This window comes from Mauremys reevesii, linkage group 2, assembly GCF_016161935.1.
Source record: "Mauremys reevesii isolate NIE-2019 linkage group 2, ASM1616193v1, whole genome shotgun sequence".
Taxonomy (NCBI): Eukaryota; Metazoa; Chordata; order Testudines; family Geoemydidae; genus Mauremys; species Mauremys reevesii.
Window position 1 is genome coordinate 271,808,736 of NC_052624.1, and position 19,227 is coordinate 271,827,962.

General features: G+C 45.8%; 1 protein-coding gene across 1 annotated transcript in view; it reads left to right on the plus strand.

The window, feature by feature from the left end:
- The window catches only part of TG (thyroglobulin), a 219,399-nt gene extending 200,511 nt beyond the window's left edge, over window positions 1–18,888 (plus strand). The window contains exons 46-48 of the mRNA XM_039523028.1: window positions 14,763–14,903; window positions 15,731–15,921; window positions 18,519–18,888. Coding sequence (XP_039378962.1) covers window positions 14,763–14,903; window positions 15,731–15,921; window positions 18,519–18,640 — 454 coding nt within the window. The 3' untranslated portion in view covers window positions 18,641–18,888. The remainder of the gene's footprint in view (window positions 1–14,762; window positions 14,904–15,730; window positions 15,922–18,518) is intronic.
- The last annotated feature ends 339 nt before the right edge of the window (window positions 18,889–19,227 follow it).

A 19,227-nucleotide genomic window follows, 5' to 3' on the forward strand; every position in this document is an offset into this window, starting at 1 on the left:
AAATACATTAAACATTGTCATGTGATCAGGTCCAACAGTACTGGGGACCATATAAGTACCCAAGTTCCATAGATAGCAGTAATCATCATACTGTGAAGATGGCTGTTCCCAAACAGGTTGTTGCACAATACAATGATCCCTTCATGTCTTCTAGTTCCTGCTCTACCATGGACTCAAAACTCAAGTGTCCTGCTACATATGCCTTGATACTTTACACCAGGCCTGCACAACTCGTAAAGCGGCGAGGGCCACATTCCTCCAAAGAAAACAGCTGAGGGCCGAAACCTCCCAGCCCCGCAGAAACACCCCGCCCCAGGGCCGCCCAGCCCTGCGGAAACAAACCCTCCTTCCCCAGCGCCACCCCACCAAAACAGCTGTGGGCCAAAAAGGAAGGTTGGGGGTGGGGAGGTGATACTTTATTTTAAATCAACCAGGGGCTCCCAGCTGAAGAGGTGGCTGGGAGCCCTCAGGGTCAAATTAAAGGGCCCGGGGCTCCGGCGGCTGGGGGAACCTGGCAGGGCCGGCTCTAGGTTTTTTGCTGTCCCAAGCAAAAAAAAATTTGGCTGTCCCCCTTCCCAGCCCTGGGCTCCCCCGGTACCCTCCTGCTGCCCCAATCCTGGGCTCTCCCCCCACCCACACCCCCTGTCACCCCAGCGCTGGGCTTCCCCCTTCCCGCCCCACCAGTGCCCTCCCCTCACCCTGCTGCTGCCCCAGCCCTGGGCTCCCCCCCACCAGTGCCCCCCCGCACACCTCCTGCCGCCCCAGCCCTGGGTCACTGGTAACTCGCTCCCAGGGTGGGTCATTCAGCCGGAATTTTGGATGTGCACAAAACACAGACAGGATTGGGTCCCATATGGTTACAGAGCTGCAGTAAAGTGGAACAATTTTCAGCTTGTGTGATTGGAGGATATCTGGATGCATATTATAAGACTGTCCTCCATAAATGAGGAAAAGTTGAGGTGCCTTTACTATTCTTTTGTTCCACTCTTTCTTTCTATGGGGAATTTGCCAATGCAATATCACTGTCTTCCTTTCAAACAAACAAAAAGGCAATGGCTGTTGAAAATAGCAATTCCAGTCCTAATAAGCATTTCTTGCTCAATTTTATCCTACTTTTTCTACAGCAAGTTACAGTGGATCAGTATATTTGATTTGGGAGAAATGAAGTAAAAGCTGCCCAAACCGAGCTTGAGCACTCCTGAATTTTGAGGTGTTCAAATCTGGAAGGCAGGTGTTGGGGGTGGGAGAGGGCTGTGGGCTCCATGGGGGAGCATGGCAGCAACTGTCTGGAGCTGCACGGAGCCAGACACGCTGGTCTGAGTGGCACGGTAAGCGGTTTGGGGGTTGGAGAAGGGGTAGAGGGTTCCGGGGGGCAGTCAAGGGACAGGGAGCAGCGGGGGTTGGATGGGGCAGAGGTTCGGAGGGGCAGTCAGGGGACAGGCAGAAATTGGATAGGCATGGGAGTCCAGGAGGTTTATCAGGGGACAGGTAGGGGTGGGGTCCTGGGGGTAAGTTGGGTGGGGTCTCAGGAGGGGGCAGTTGCGGACAAGGAGAAGGGAGGCTTAGATAGGGGCTGGGGTCCCAAGGGGCAGTTAGGGTCAGGAGTCTCGGGAGGGTGTAATCGGGGGACAAGGACCAGTGGTGCTTAGATAGGGGGTGGGGGTCCTGGGGGGCAGTGGGGCAGAGGTCTGGGGAGGGGGCAATCAGTGGCCAGGGGCTGGGATTCAAAGGGCTCTGGGCTGCTGGCAGCCGCGGGGAGCCCTGAGCCCTCTGATTCCCGGCCGCAGCTGGGATTTTAAAAGGCTCTGGGCTCCCCACGGCTGTAGGCAGCCGAGAGCTCTCTGACTCCCGGCCGCGGCTGAGATTTAAAAGGCTCTGGGCTCCCAGCAGCTGCAGGCAGCCCAGAGCCCTCTGACTCCCGGCCGCGGCTGGGATTTAAAGGGCTCTGGTCTCCCTGCCCCTGTGGGCAGCGCAGAGCCCTTTGAATCCCGGCCCCGGCTGAGATTTAAAGGGCTCTGGGCTCCCTGCTCCTGCAGGCAGCCCAGAGCCCTTTGATTCCCTGCCGCGGCTGGGATTCAAAGGGCTCTGGACTGCCCGCAGAGCGCCGTGTGGGGGGGATTTAGAATCCCCCGGCGGGCCGCACCGTGAGGCTCCGCGGGCCACATGTTGTGCAGGCCTGCTTTACACATACCTTGTGCATATATCACACAGTCTAACATGTTGCAAGTTCTGTGTGTCAGCCACTGTAACACACAGTATAGTTGTATCCGTGTCAGTCCCAGGATATTAGAGAGACAAGGTAGGTGAGATAATATCTTTTATTGGTCCAATAAAAGGTACTACCTGGTCCACTGTAAGTCATTTGGGCTCCCAAAACTTTTTAGAGTTAATTAATAAATAACTGCAGAAGGTTAGAAGCATTAAAATATAGAGATGATGGTAAAAAGAGAACTTTGTCTTGCATTAGAATGTTGTTGATATGTATCTATGCACACATAGTGTGTGCTATGTTATTTTATACGTACACAAACACACGGATATAGATGGAAAGAACAGTCGACGCGTCTGTTTATTATATATGTGCAGAATTACAGGAAACCATTAACTGAAGGTTCTCAAATAACAGAGTGGAACTTGCAGTGGGTGAACTAATATCACTATCCATATGGTAAAATTCTCTCAGCTTGGCGTGACACTGTGTCTGTCTGTTTTAGTCTTCAGTTTCTATTTGAGTAAGGAAAATAATGCATAGCCAACTCCTGCATTAATGATCTGCAGCAAAAACATATAACACAGATGGAATTTTTTTTACCCTCTGCAGAAGACATAAAGCCTTAGAGTAAACATTGGTTCTAAACAATGCAGCAAGAATGTGGCTGCTCAGCACTGGTTGTTTTTACAGTGTAGAAATTCAGGATATAATTTTAGTTACAGGAAAACGGCGACAGGATAAGTACACTGTGACCACAATGATTCTGTTTGTTTGGTTTTGTAAATAGTACCGATAATGACAAAGAAGCTATTCATTAACCCTTTAGGCCAGGGGTAGGCAACCTATGGCACGAGTCTTGAAGGCAGCACGCGAGCTGATTTTCAGTGGTACTCGCACTGCCCAGGTCCTGGCCACTGGTCCGGGGGGCTCTGCATTTTAATTTAATTTTAAATGAAGCTTCTTAAAGCATTTTAAAAACCTTATTTACTTTACATACAACAATAGTTTAGTTATATATTATAGACTTATAGAAAGAGACCTTCTAAAAACGTTAAAATGTATTACCGTCACACGGACATTAAATCAGAGTGACTAAATGAAGACTCGGCACAGCACTTCTGAAAGGTTGCCGACCCCTGCTCTAGGCTGTTTCTGTATAACCCCAGATGTGATCTGGCTTGTTAATGATTCATTAAGTGGCGCTGCTCTGACTGAATTATTACTATAGCAAAGCCCCAACGTGGTTTTCAGGCCCGCTGTGCAGCCGGAGGTGCTGTCTTTTAGATGATGTATAAAAATCAAGGTCCTTCTCACTTAAAGGGCCAGCTAATGAGCTGCTGTTAATCGATGTAATTCCAGTAAAGTCAGTGGAGCTACATTGATTTATGCTAAGTGAGGAGCTATCGCACAGTCAGTAAAAATTCCATAATAGTTCTTGCAAGAGTAATTGTTGTTAACCTTGATGTCCTGCCCAAATTCCTGTCTCAGTAGTTGCGTTCTGCTTACTTTCTGTAACTGTAGTTGGGGTGCTGTAATCTTCACTTCTGTACTGTTGCTGTGCGCTGTGGAGCAGCTGCCACGTACTCATGGTTGGCTGCATTTCAGTAGCAGGAGATAGGATACCCATAAATAAAAGGGATGGGAAGAGTTCTTCATTCAGATTCAGTTTGGATGTGAATCTACTCAGCTACGAAGTATATTGGTTTTCTGATTAATAACGATAATACAAATGTTGGCGGTAAAACGTACCAATAATATGGCAGAATAAAAACAGACATTCTATATTTATACTTCAAGAAATGTATTTAATTAATTAATGATCCCAGATGGGACCATTATAATGATCTAATCTGACCTGCATAACAGGCCCAGAGAACCTCAGCCCAACTATTATTGTTCAGGTGCACTCAGCAGCCTACCATGTTGAGTCCCATTGTGTTAGGCACTGTACGAGGAAATTGCTTCTAAGAATTTACGTATCTACAAGACAAGGCCTAACATGTGGATGAGACAAACAAGTGGATTAAGATGGTGGGCAGGGGGCCATGGTAACAAATGCTGGAAGATGTGTGGAGTTCTGAGCCAATCAGGATCAGTAATCAGAGTATACATTTACACTTGCTAAGGTCTTGTCACTTTTCCCTCTGAAATCCCTCTAAAATCTGCTACTTTCTCTCCACCGCTTCCACTAAAACTTGGTTTTCTTCCCCTTGGACTATTATAATCTACTCTGCTCAAACCTCACTTCTCTTCTATCCATCCCATACGCTTCCGCTAAAATAATCTTCCTTTCCCACTTATCTAATCATGTCACATCTCAAGTCTCTTTGCTGATTCTCTGATATCCAGCCTACTGGTCCAAATATAATCTTTTTTCTAAAATTTCTTCCTTTAGGGTGGTCATGTTCAGATTTGGGGGCCTCATTACTCAGCAGATCCAGCTGCTAATCCCAGCCGGGCTGGGGAGGGACAGGACTTCCTCTTTCCCTGCATGGGCCACTCCTGCGGCTGTGTCAGACCCACCTCTGGGAACCTCCCCTGGCCGCAGGAAGCTCTGTGGCTGATGACTGGGAGCCCAGCTCTGAAGGCAGCGTCGCAGCCAGCAGCAGCACAGAAGTGAGGGTGGCATGGTACAGGGGAGTTATCACTTTTGTGGAGGCAGGGCCAGCCTTATGGGTGGGCAACCACCCATGGTGCTGTAGTAAGGGTGGCGCTGGGGTCCCCAGACACACACATGCAGCCAGCCCAAGGCCCCTTTTGCCCCTTTAACAACCTTTAACCCCACAAGAGCTAGACCTGGAGCCAGGGAGGGGCAGGTCTGAGGGCACCCCGGCCGAGGACTCCTACGTGTGCTGGGCTCCTACTGTGTGCCAGGCTCCACGGTCCCACCTGTGGGAACCTCCCCTGGCTCCAGCAAGCTGCTGCTGACAGTGGCGCAGAAGTAAGGGTGGCAATACCGTACCATGCCACCCTGACTTCTGCACTGCTGCTGGCGATGGCACTGCCTTCAGAGCTGGGCTCCTGGCCAGCAGCCACCACTCTCCAGCTGCCCAGCTCGGAAGGTAACATCAGCACAGAAGTAAAGGTTGCAATCCCACAACCCTCCCCGCCCCGCCTCCAAGAGCCAGATTTCATGGGGGAGACCAGATTTCACAGTCTGTGATGCATTTTTCACAGCCATGAATTTGATAGGGCCATGCTGATGGACAGGGAAGACATCAGCAGCAGTCTAGTGTCTCTGCAACAACAAGCTAGAAGTCTTGGGGGGACCAAAAATGCAAAAGTATCATTTGAAACTACACACATCAACCAAAGGGCCAAGTTCTCAAGCATTCAGTTTCCATAAGTGCAGTTTGGCATTTGGAATCCACATTTTGGATTGCACAAAATGCGTCCACCTTCCCAGCCCTTTATTGGTGCTCCGGCCCTCAGAGTCTGTGTCAGTTGCCAGGCGCATGCTTGGCCTGGATGGATGTCTTTCTAAATACATTCTCGAGCTGAACCACGTTGGACTGGGTTTAATGCAGGAATTACTGGATAAGATTCCATGGCCTATGTTATGCAGCAGTTCAGACTAGATCGGGGTGGGCAGACTATGACCCGCGGGCTGGATCCGGCCCCTTAGGGCATTGGATCTGGCCCACGGGATTGGCACCCGTGTGACGCGGCTGGCACCACGTCCCTATGGCCCCTAGGAATCGTGGCCAATGGGAGCTTCGGGTGTGGAACCCACAGGCGAGGACAGTGTGTGGAGCTCTCCCCCCCCGCCCCCTGCCCCAGGGGCCACAGGGACGTGTACCATTTGATGCAGGCTGCTTCCTGGAGCAGTGCGGGCTGGCGCCAGGGCAGGCTCCCTGCTCTGAGCCCCCTGCCTGCACCCCAATGCCTTGCCGCACCCCGCACCCCTCCTGCACCCCAACCCCCTGCCCTGAGCCCCTGCCTGCACCCCAACCCCATCCCGCATCCATCCTGCAGCCCAACCCCCTGCCCTGAGCTCCCACCACACCCCGCACCCCTCCTGCACCCCAACCCCCTGCTCTGAGCCCGCTCCTGCACTCCACACCCCTCCCTGCACCACTGCCCTGAGCCCGCTCCCACAATGTGCACCCTCTCCTGCACCCCAACCCCCTGCCCTGAGCCCCTGCCTGCACCCCAACCCCATCCCGCATCCATCCTGCAGCCCAACCCCCTGCCCTGAGCTCCCACCACACCCCGCACCGCTCCTGCACCCCAACCCCCTTCCCTGGGCTCTTTTTTACACCCCCACCCCTCCTCTGCCTCAACCCCTTGCCCTGAGCCCCTTCCTGCACACCACACCCCTCCCACACACCACACTCCCTCAAGCACCCCAGCGCCCTGCCTCAACTCTACATTCATGGCCCTGCCAACAATTTCCCCACCCAGATGTGGCCCTCAGGCCAAAAAGTTTGCCCACCCCTGGACTAGATGATCACAATGGCCCCTTCTGGCATTAAAATCTAATAACAAACATTCACATTCTTAACTTGGACCACTGTTCCCATTAGCTGACATCTGTTTGATTCAATTTGTCCATCCCTAATGTACAGTTGAAGTAGTATACAGTGATTGAATCATATGAAAATACCCAAGAAAGGTCAGGCGGTCTTGCAACTCAAATGTATCCGCGTGGGCCTGTTTAGTACAAAGGGTGACCGTTTTATGCCAGTAGGAATTGTCATTCCTGTAAGTTTTTTCCATACGTTCCAATTTTCCTTAAAGAAACCAAGAGAAATGTTTTTCTCTTTTATCTATTCTGCCAACTGTCTGAAAGGATTATGTAATATGTGGAGACGCAAGGAGCCAAATGTATCCCTGGAGGCTATGAGGTCGCACCTGGGAGTAATTTGGCCGATTATGCTACTATAAATGTCTAGCTATTTCTTTTCTTCTTTGTCTGCAGCCAAATAGGATCTTCTTCACTAGGCGGTTTGGTTTTATTTTTTTGTTAGTCATAAGGATGAACATAGAAATACAAACAAAATGCTTAAATTGCTGGAAGATTGCTCCTTTTCTAGAAGATTGGTGCGGCCAGGGTCATCACCAGACACTGATTCTTTCTCGGTAAATCTATCAGTATTCATTCAAAGGGAATTTAGACGACTGTACAAAGAAGTGAATTTATCATTTCCGATAGTTCTAGAGAAAAGAATTCTGGATTTGTACCATTTGATCTGATTTTCAAAGGGGTCAAAGGATTGTGCAAATGTGTGATCCATTATGTACAAATGAAATTTGGAATCATAGTCTTCAGCTATATATCTGGCTCCGTTAAAGTCACTTGGAGTTTTGTTGTTGATCTCATCGAGGCCTGGATTTCACCCATGTTGTTCTGTCAAATCAGTCTGAAAGTGTTACCTTCTAACCATAAATAACCTGTGATTTTTTTCTAAACACATAGGCTTGCTATGGCTACTGCTAAGTGGCAATCAAAATCTAGTGCCTTGGGCATGAAGCTGGAAACCAGGAACTCTGAATTCTGGTCTCAGCTCTGACACTGACTCCCTCTGTAGCCTGGGGTGAAGCCACTGAAAATTCCATTCTTCTGTTACAAAGGACTATGTAAAAATGATACTTTTTTACTCCCCAGTTCTACATCTGATGACTTCAATGCTAGTATAAGTCATAGTACATTGCTTTACTCCTGTTAGCCCCACCACAGCCAAGAGACTGTGCAGGGTTCTATTTTTCCTTGTGCATCAACAGGGTTGTTTACTGCATTCCAATTAGAGGTCCAGTTGCACCTATGCAAATCAGCTGACGGGAGTGAGTCTGCACACGTCACGGAGGGATTAATTTGGCCCGCAGAACGTTTGTTACTGGTGATGATACAAGAGGAGAAAAGAACCTAGCTTGATGCTGAGATCCCCAGGCTGGCAGTTAAATCCGCTGAGGCTAATGCTCTATCTACACTTAGACCCAGGCCCGGCTCCAGCGTTTTTGCTGCCCCAACCGGCGGGGGGGTGAGAGGGTGGGGAAAGAAGCCATGATTGGCACTTCTACCGCCACCTCCGAGAGAGACCCACCACCGAAGAGCCGGACGTGCCACCCCAAGCACCTGCTTGCTGCACTGGTGCCTGGAGCCGGCCCTGCTTAGACCGCTACAGTGGCACAGTTCTACTGCTGCAGCTGCACTACTGTAGGGCTTCAGTGTAGATACGCCCCCCAGTGACCAGAGAGGTTCTCCCATCGTAGTTAATCCATCTCCCCAAAGAATTCTTCCACCCACCTAGTGCTGTCTACGCTGGGGGTTAGGTTGGCTTAACTATGTGGCTCAGGGGTGTGAATTTTTCCCATCCTTGAGTGACATAGCTGGGTTGATCTAATTTTCCAAGAGAGGCCAGCCCTAACAATCCATCACCTCTTTTAGTAGTTGTTATGGTGGCACTGCCCACTGGGATGTACATAGGTCTGGCTTGATACCACACGGCATTGCAGGATTTTGCTCAATGTCTGCAGCCAAAACCAAGGCAGGGTTGAAGATCATACCAACTCTAAGGGCTGGTCTACACTAGGGGTGGGGGGGAGATCGATCTAAGATACGCAACTTCAGCTACGCTATTCGCGTAGCTGAAGTCGAAGTATCTTAGTTTGACTTACCTGGCCGTCCTCACGGTGGCTAGTCGACTGCCGCGGCTCCCCCATCGAGGCTGCTTACTCCTCCTGCCGAGGTGGAGTATGGGCGTTGATTCGTGGATTGATTTATCACGTCTAGATGAGACGCGATAAATCAATCCCCGATAGATCGATTACTACCTGCCGATCCGGCAGGTAGTACAGACGTACCCTAAGCTTCTCCAAATCAGCTGCTGTTCCATGTTTGCCTCAAACGTCTCGTCGGACTCTCTCATTGCTTTGCATTTCCCCCACCCAGGTCCTACCACACTCACTACCCAAAAGAGCAAGTTCAAAACAATGTAGAAGCAGGGGACTTTTATTGCCTATAAATTACTTAATGCCATATCAGGAAACCTGGGTCAAGCTCTTCACACGGATTAAGATGGAATGAATTTTGGGGAGAGGATATCAACTAAATTCCATCCACACATTATCTGAGCTATGGCACTCCCCCACCTCGCCCCCGGTTTAAATCCCCATGTATTTGTTCCCGTTGTGTAGTTATGAATAAGAATTTAACAACGCAAAATGGAATGGAAACACGGCTAGACGTGTCTTTCCTGTTATAAGTCATATAGCTTAGACTACTCTAAGTCTATTCTGTTAATAGTTATCTCTGCCTTTCAAGGAGGACAATATTAATCATCATTGTTCAATGCAGTCAAAAAGACATTTTGCAAATAAGCATCCCTTTGGTGAGTTTGCTAATGACCTAGGTTTAGTTCAACTAAGTTATTTCCCTGCTTTGTCAGTAGTTCTCACTAAAGAATTATAGTTATCTTGTTATTTTCAACTTTAGAATGATTGCAAAATAGTTTAAAATTTATTGCCTTTGAATTGCAACATTGATTTATGTTGGATTATATCTTTGTCTGATGGAGTTTTTTTTAAAGAAACCAAAAAAAATGTCATAAAACCAGCTGAAAAGTAGAAGAATATGTGACTCAGAATGTTGTAAGATTAGCTCAAATTGTTAGATAATAGGCTTAAGGAACATTTGATGGAGAGTAACAAAAGAGAAGGGTTCCATTTGAGAGTCCATCATTCATCTAAAATTCAAACCACTGTACAATCCAAAACTGATTTTCTAGAGTGAAATAATGAACTAGATACAGGACATGGATAAAGTTCAGAATTATCTGCATATCAGCTCAGGGGAAATAATACAGAATGAGTCAGAATTTGAATGGACAACAACAGTTGTATGTGTAGCTAAGATCCTGCTCAAAGAAACTATTGTGGTCTGTTGCATCTCACACTCCTGTTCTAATTGTGTGTCCTGAGTAGGGCTGGACAGAAAACAAGAAGTCTGCTTCATGAATAATTCTGAAGTTTTGACATTTGTTTTTGTTCCACACATGAGAATGAAAAATAGATTTTTTAGCATTTGCAAGAGACTGAGACCCCCATCCCTGAATACACACTAATGCAGTGATTAGTACGCTCACCTGGGATGTGAGAGATCTAGCTTCAAGTCCCTGCCCAAGGCTATTCTGGGGCTCGCTCTCTCTCTCTTTTCAGAAATTCCATTCTGGATTCAAGGACAGTTTTGCCAAAGCCAATGCATTTGGAGTCAATGGGTATTTTCAGAGGAAAATTATATTTCATTGAAAAATCCGCAACCAGTTCTACTTCTGAATTATACACCTGACTCTGCCACTGAATTACTGGTTGACCTTGGGGAATTCTCTTAGTGCCAGATTGTGCCAGCTGGCTTTACGTATATTGAGTAGTGCCCAACTCTGGGAGTTCTTCCACTGAAATCAAGCACTGAGCAAAGTACAGTTCAATACAGATAGTACAATACAGTCCTTAGCTTCTCTGTGGCTCAGTTTAGCAATCTGTAAAGCAGATACCCTATCTCATAAGAGAGGTATCATGCTGAGTCAATTCATGTTTGGAAAATGCTTTGAAATCCTTGACTGAAAAGTGCTATACATAGTAATATTATTGGGTGAAATCCTGGCCCCGTTGAACCCAGTGGCAAAGCTCCCATGACTTCAATAGAGCCAGGATTTCACGCATTACATATATCATTACAATTAACTCTCTTCAGCAGAGGTTTGTTAATATAACTGGTGTATTGCTTTAAAAGAGGTTTCTTTAGATGGTGCTGTTTTATAAACAACAGTTTGGGGGGGGATATATTTTAATTTGAATGTCTGCACCTAAAAACATATTATTTAAAAGTCCCATTTACTGTTGGTCTTTACGGTGTGTCCTTCCTAAAGACACCCGCCAAATCACCCCCCACTGGGCTCTGAACCTCCCCACTTAGAATCAGGATGGAAGCAGGCCAGTTAAGAGCTAATGTGGGGAGCCCTCTGGAAAAGGGGGAGTGTTGCAAGGGAAGTGACAGCAAAGAAATACTCCCTGGAAGAACTAATGAATTAATTACAGGGAAACTATAGACCGGTTGTTACAGACACTCAGCTTCCCGCTTCCCTTGTACTGCAAAGGGAGTCAGTGGCTGCTTCAGGTGCTTCTCTTAGCTGCTGATCTCATAAGAACATAAGAACATAAGAAAGGCCGTACCGGGTCAGACCAAAGGTCCATCCAGGCAATGATCAAATGATCTCTCTCCTGCCATCCATCTCCATCCTACAGAGGCTAGGGACACCATTCTTACCCATCCTGGCTAATAGCCATTTTATGACTTAGCCACCATGAATTTATCAGTCCCCTTTTAAACATTGTTATAGTCAAGAAGAACTTCCTTTATTTGTTTTAAACCTGCTGCCTATTAATTTCATTTGGTGACCCTAGTTCTTGTATTATGTGAATAAGTAAATAACTTTTCCTTATCCACTTTCTCAACATCACTCATGATTTTATATACCTCTATCCCCCCCTTAGTCTTCTCTTTCCAAACTGAAGAGTCCTAGCCTCTTTAATCTTTCTCATATGGGGACCTTCTCTAAACCCCTAATCATTTAGTGCTAGAATATCTTTTTCTGCACACTGCGTGGACATCTTCAGAGAACTATCCACGATAACTCCAAGATCTTTTTCCTGACCAATGTGCATTACTTTACATTTATCCACATTAAATTTCATTTGCCATTTTGTTGCCCAATCACTTAGTTTTGTGAGATCTTTTCTCCAGATCATTTATGAATAAATTGAATAGGATTGGTCCTAGGACTGACCTCAAAGGCTTTTGAAATCTAAGTAATGTTGATCTCCTGTCTGTTCAGAGCTCCTGCTGGACCCCAGGTCATTCACGATCTCTTAGCACTCTAGTGCTCCTAGCAATCTCTAGTCAGGGCCGCCCAGAGGATTCAGGGGGCCTGGGGCAGAGCAGGGGAGCTGCTGCGCTTGTACTCACCTGGCGGTCTGGGTCTTTGGTGGCATTTCGGTGGCGGGGGGCCCTTCAGTCGCTCCGCATCTTTGGCAGCACTGAAGGGCCCCCCGCTGCCGAAGACCTGGACTGCCGCCGGGCCAGGGCTCACGGGGCCCCTGCGGGGCCCGGGACCTGGGGCAAATTGCCCCACTTTCCTCCCCCCTCTGGGTGGCCCTGTCTCTAGTGCTTTGCACTCAGATCCAGTGGTGATGAGTGGCAATACAAACCCTTGGGGAAGATTTTTGCCCATGGGAGAGAAAAGCTCCACAGATATTTGCTGCCTGGTCATCTGGGAGACACACTCACACTGCCTCCCTCCCTCCCTCTCCTTCAACCTTGTCTTTTCTTCCCTGACCTCTTAGTGCTGACACCCACTGGCCAAAGAGCAGTACTGTCAGACAAGAACAATAAACAACATCCTACTTACCGGTAGTTATGTTCATAGAAGTATGTTTAGCAAGCTCTTAAACTGCGATCTAACTCCGTATCTATAACTACTAGTGCAGAGAACATCATCTCATTGTGTGAGAGGCCTCGGGGAACAACCTGCCTGTTTTCTGTTGAGAGACAATTTCATCCCTGGAGTAACTCCATTAAATGGATGAATTTGCCCTTTAACTACCTCATCACTGATTTGATGGAAGCCATTATATTCCAAACAGACTCTTTTTCTTAAACATAACGGCTCCTTTAAGTACCTACTACTTTGGCCGCAGCACTGATGCCAAACATTGCTAGAAATGTAGAAGGCCAAGCAAGTTATTCTTAAAGCAGAATTATTAAACTCTAATCGTGCTTCATCCTTTATAAACATTTGGAGAAGAAAAATATGCTTTAATCTAGTGTCGGGCCTACTTTTTTAGTGAAAAATCTGTAAATAATTCCGTTTCCAGATGCTAAGTATTATTGAGGTTTTATGATAGGACTAAGGAAAATAAGAGCAAAGATGTGTTTCATTTAGTAGGATGGGTGGATGTTTTTTGAAATAGAGAATTTGGAGACAGAGTAGCACCACCTTCCCTCTGACCCTGGCCTATAAGAGAGTCATCTTCCATTCAGTCTGCCTGCCTAGGGTGGTTTGAAATGCAAACCTTGTTCCAGGGGAGGCAGCATCTGGGACTTATCAATGCTGCAGCACTTTATGTCCATAAATAAAGTAGTTTCAGTTGTGTCCCCAGCTACTGCTTTTGATAGCAACGGTGTGCAGCCACTCACAGATAGAATCTTGCTGAGTGGCTCTAGGTTTTATTCATCACAGACTTGCTCCAAAATCCATTGCTGCGGACTGCCTTGATGTTATCAATATTTGACCAAGACAGAGTATGGAAAAGGACATCTCTGATTTGTGACCCACAGTTCTGTGTTGAGCACAATTCTGTTACCGCTTTACTAGAAGATTACTTCTGCTGAGCAACCTATTTTGGTTGGTCTCCTGATATACTAGTACATATCCCAAACTATTAGGTCCTGGAAGTCTGGCATCATCCTGCCTGCCCAGAGTTCTGTCGCTGCTGGAACACTCCATGTTGCATGCAGGAATGAATCCACTGCAGTAAAAGAGAGTTGCAGATGCCTACTCTGACCGACAGCGGTATCTACAGCATGTTTGCTAGGCTACCATTCAGAATTTAAGGAGAACTTGGCTGCAGGGATCAACTCCCCTCTCCTCACCCCAACCAAAGAAACTAGAATAAAACTATGTTTAAAAGAAATTTGCATAAACATCCCCAGGCTTGTCTACACAAACAGCGCCCAGCAAGCTGGGATGCAAAGCTACCTCCCACTAGCCTGCTGCATGCTAGCTGGGCACGTGGACCCTGCTTCCATGCACTAACAGTTCCCTGGTAGTGCACTTTGACCCCGCTTTGAAAGGAAGTAGATCAAAACGCACCAGGGAACTGTTTAGTGCGGCATCAGGGTCTGGTTACTGTGCGGCAGGCAGGCTAGTGCAAGGTAGATTTACACCCCAGGTTCCCCACAGAGAAACTGTATTGGACTCCAAAGACCCAACAAATGGAATCCTGGCTCTACTGAAATCAAAAGCAAAACTGCCGTTGACTTCAGTAGGGCCAGGATTTCATCCCAAGTCTCTGAAATAAACAGAGATTTCTTCTTCCATCATTAATGCCACAGTCCATGTCACCCTTCCTTTTGGTTTCTCCTCTTTGAGCTTTGTTTTGGAAGAGGCCTGGTGACACAGCAGGTCGAATATTATTGAACATTTAAGTAACAGCCAAGTGCTTTCTTTTTGTTTTGTTTTTTGTTCCTTCTGCCATTTCTTATCTGCAGCCTTAATTCAGCAAATTTTGTCTTCCTTTTTTCCACCACTCCCTCTTGTAGCACATTCCCCCAGACTCCTGAATGAATCTGTTGTAAATTCTCTTTGCTTCCACTTCCTCGTTTGTGTATATTTATGGCTTGTTTTCAGAAGAGTTGAACACTATCTTAATATTTTTTAATGATTTGAAAAATTTAATATGATGTTTAATTTTATTTTTTTTTATTCTGCCCACCCCCCAAAGTAAATGGATAGGGGGGGGTCATTACTTTTTTTGTATGTGTATTTTTCAGTTCAGGCCTGGAGCTCTTGCCTGATGTTCAGTACGCCTTTGGACTGCCGTTCCACCCACAGTATGAAGAACAATTTACTCTGGAAGAAAAGAGCCTTTCCTTAAAAATAATGCAGTATATAGGCAACTTCATAAAATCTGGGTAAGTGAGTGACCTTAAAGTACTATCTACTATCTTGTGGGGTGGGGATATATAGTCAAAAGCAAATTTAGGGTGCAGTTCTCCCCTTATTCAAATAGTCTCCAGTCACAGGAGTAGGATCTAGATAGATGTGTAAGGTTTCGGACAGTAATGTTAGAAGGCTGTGGCCAAACCTGAATGCATAAAATAGTCAGTCACCTACATAAAAATAGCCTGACTTTTAGCAGTGCTGAGCATGCACAAATTCCATTCAAATAAATGGGAGCGACTGGTGACTAAATCCAGTTTTAGGAGTTTAACTTTAGGCAGCCACATCTGACTATAGAACCATAGGGTTAGACAAGGGTCATTTTGGCCTGGAGTCCTCTTTTAGAAGCACAGGAAGTAGTGGCGCAAGCTTTGTCACACCACTCTGTGAATATTCCTCTGCACTAGTCAGGTGGGCCCATTCTGTGTGTGAGAAATATTAGTGAGATGCTTGTGTGGAGTCTTCACTTGGAAACTGCCACTTTCTGTGCCCCTTTTGAGAGTTTCAGAGGATGGTCTTGAGTCTGAAGCCTGCTGAGGTGGCCAGTGAACATGCTAGCCCTGATGGTGTTTGAGTGATGCATGTTTTGTCCAGTACGAATTGATCATAGATCACCAAATACTATCAGATGACCATGCCCAACATTTTTGCTAACCAGGCTTGAATTTGACCCAGTGACCCAGAAGTGAAAAGTTCCGGTCCCTTGAGCCAGCCAATCCCCATCATACACTGTGCAGATTATAAACTGGTGATGTTTATGCCACTGTTTTCTAGTAATCTTTTCTATTTCTTCATTCAGAAATCCGAACTATCCTCATAACTTCTCAAGAAAATTAACTGGAGCTGTGTCCCCGTGGCCCATGTTCCTGTCACACGCTAATGGTGATAACTATAAGGAATTCACTGTTTCCTTGCCAAATCGCAAAGGACTGAAAAGAGCAGAATGTTCCTTCTGGTCTGATTATATCAAAACACTCAAAGCTTCTACTGGTAAGTAGATAATATTCTGTCACTTAATAGGGCTTCAAGTATCAGAGGGGTAGCCGTGTTAGTCTGGTTCTGTAGAAGCAGCAAAGAATCCTGTGGCACCTTATAGACTAACAGACGTTTTGCAGCATGAGCTTTCGTGGGTGAATACCCACTTCTTCGGATGCAAGCTCATGCTGCAAAACATCTGTTAGTCTATAAGGTGCCACAGGATTCTTTGCTGCTTTAATAGGGCTTGAAGCCTCTGTTTAAAGTCCTGTCCATGCTATGGCCCTATCTACACCATAATTCCCTTTGTGCTAGCAAATAGTTTTCACAGATTGCCTCTGCTAACGTGGTTGTGCTGATCGGTGTGGTAATGGGATAATTTTTCTTAAAACTTGTTTTTAAAACTTCTCTTGAGACTGCAGAAGAGGGACTAAAATTGAAACTATGTCAACAACAACTGCATTGAGCACATTGTCCCTCATCTCCCATCATATGGTCTACAATAAAGGTTTATTATAATAGTTACAAGAAAAAAATCCTTGTCCACATTGATCAGAGAAAACATAGCAAAGCCCTGTGTGCAACCATTGCTGGTGTGTTGTGAAAGTGAAACGTATGGAACATCACCATCTTTTAACTAATGGGAGATGTTCAGATACTACAGTGATGAGGGTCATATGTGTGGGCGGGTGCATAGATAGGTGGGGAAGGTAGGAGTTTGGGGTAACCTCTCCATAGTTAAGGTTGTAAACAGGCTTCCATTCTAAATCCAATTTTGCCTGCCTCGCTCCTTCCAAAATCTTCAAACCAGAGTCATTTCCCCATCAAATTTCACATGTATGGTCTAGAAGGAGAGAACACAATTTTTCTGGCCAAACTGGAGGTGAATTGGCCAAATCATTGGCCATAGGTGATCATAAACCAACAAATGGGTGTAATTAGCTTGTAGAACACTTTTCATGCTTCTTTGCTACTTTTACTTCCTCCCCCAAAATGATGTATCTTAGAAATGTCAAATTAGCAGTAATCAGTGTTTCTTCGGCAATATCTAGAGCTTGATCCTGCAAGGCTCTGAGTGCTTCTGTCAGGTGTTCCCATCTCCCACTGAAGTCAGTGCTCAGTGCCTTCTAGAATCAAGCCTCCAGCATATAGAATTAGCTGAAAATTTGTAGTTGCATGTATTTAAAGTTATTCACGGCTGGATTAGAAATGGCTGAGCATATACACAGCTGAGCTGCTCTCCGTAATTTCACTTCCATGAAATAAATCTGAAATAATATAAAAAGTTCTCCACCTTGAAATAGGTGTTTCATTATCTGACCCAGACCATAGCACTGGGCAATGGAACATCTGTGTTTATAGTTACATTTATTCCAAATATATGCTGTCTTATTATCTTTACTTGAAGATAATTTATTGACACTCTTTCTATAAATAGTGGAAAGGATTATTTCATTACTAGCATTGCCATTGGCAAGATATTGAGAAGATTCTGAGTCTATTTCATTGTAAATGACTTGTAACCAAAGCTGTATGAACGCTTCCAAGTTTGGTTTGAAACTGGTTTGCAAACTGTAGGTAGGGAACAGTTCAAATGGGGTCAGGCAGATCACAGAATTTGAAATGGTGTCTGTTTCAACAAAATGAGTTTTCTGGGTTGAATTTCATAGTGAGCCCACACATATATTTTGTGTTCAGGTTCATGATTGCTCCCATGGGTTTGCACGGGGTTCACCAAAACCAGAAGTGAGACGTGCATAATGGAAAGTACTATATGGCTTTTTCCAGTGCCCATGTTACTAACTTGAAATTAACCACAAAAAATAGCCATGGAATGTTTGTGGGTATCCAGGGATAGTTGCAAGGGCTTCAAATTCCATCTGCATGACCGGGTCAATTCCACTGACTAACGCTACGATCCTGCACAGGAAACTTCCCCCTCCTGCACAATAGGTAGATTTGAGGGCTCTCAGACTACAGCAAAAATGTTCACCTAAAGCTTTGAGAGACAGTTTGGAGCCATAGCAGAGATGTAACGAACCACCCCTAGTTTTGTGAGCAGATCAGACGTGGTTCAAGACTGACTGAGAGAATTTCCGGACTTAGTCAAACATGTTGTACTACTTCTGTTTTCACCGTTTTGTTTGACAAATCCTTTGAATGACAGGTTCCATTAGTATGAGGCAAGCATGTGGTGTCAGCGCACCAGAATGTCAAGCATGTGAGCGCATGCCGGCTAAGCTACACTGGGAGGGGGAAGCAAAAACAACTTTTTATAATCTTCTTGAGGCAACCTCCACTTCTGACACAGGAGGGTCAAGACTGCACCACAGAATTACTGCAAATTAAGGTTTACATTCCAGTGACAGTTACTTAGAGCATGTTAACACCTTGATCATTAATTTTATCATTAAGCAATCTGTAATTTCTGCAATGCAGTCTGTGTGTGGGCTGCTAAATGCAAATTAGCTGACTGGGAAGTTTACATCTGCATAAAAATGTTATTAAAATATCATCGATGAAGCATTTTGCTCTTAGCCCACTGTGTTCAAATGCTGCATCAATGAAATAATATTGCATTTATTTTAATCCTATGTATATTGTGGTTTCAGGCAGAACAGCTAATGGAGAGCAATCTCTGGAAAGCAGTCCCAGTGAAGAACCAGGTGTAGCATTTAATTCTGAAGACACACAGAGCCAGTCCGTGGAAGACAAGGTGGCTTACAGCAAATAGAATGTCACACTGCATTTTAGATTGGTTAATCATGTCACTGTACATCTGTGTGACAGTGTCACGGAATACAGGCACAGTTGTTTCCATTACTGCAGTACCTTTCCGATCATGAAAGCTTAAGTTAGATGCAGCAACATTCCGTGTAAATACATGTGCATTATTAAGTGAAACACAGCAAAGTAGTCTGCCAGCAATAATTTTAAGCCAAAAGAAACTGTATTTTGTGATGTAAGACCAGTGTGCAATAAAACTGCAAAAAACAAACAAACAAAAAAACCTAAAAGTCAGAATTTGTTACTTGCAACCCTAAAAAAGTCATTTAGTCAATGAAAGGAAACCTAATGTGGGATGGACTGCTAGTAGCAGTGCCACGTACAAGGTCAGCATTTATACCAAAGCACCAAGAAGTCTGCAAAATAGACAAACTGACTGGGTATCTGTGTCCCTTTGGGGTCACCAAGGGGTACAGGGTGAATTGCTACCACTTCTTACGGTGCGAAGGAGCCTTATCCATGCCCACTGGGGGAAACTCACCCAAAGCCACTGGCTGCTGGCAACACGAGCAGCTCACTCTGGTCTCAGCAAGC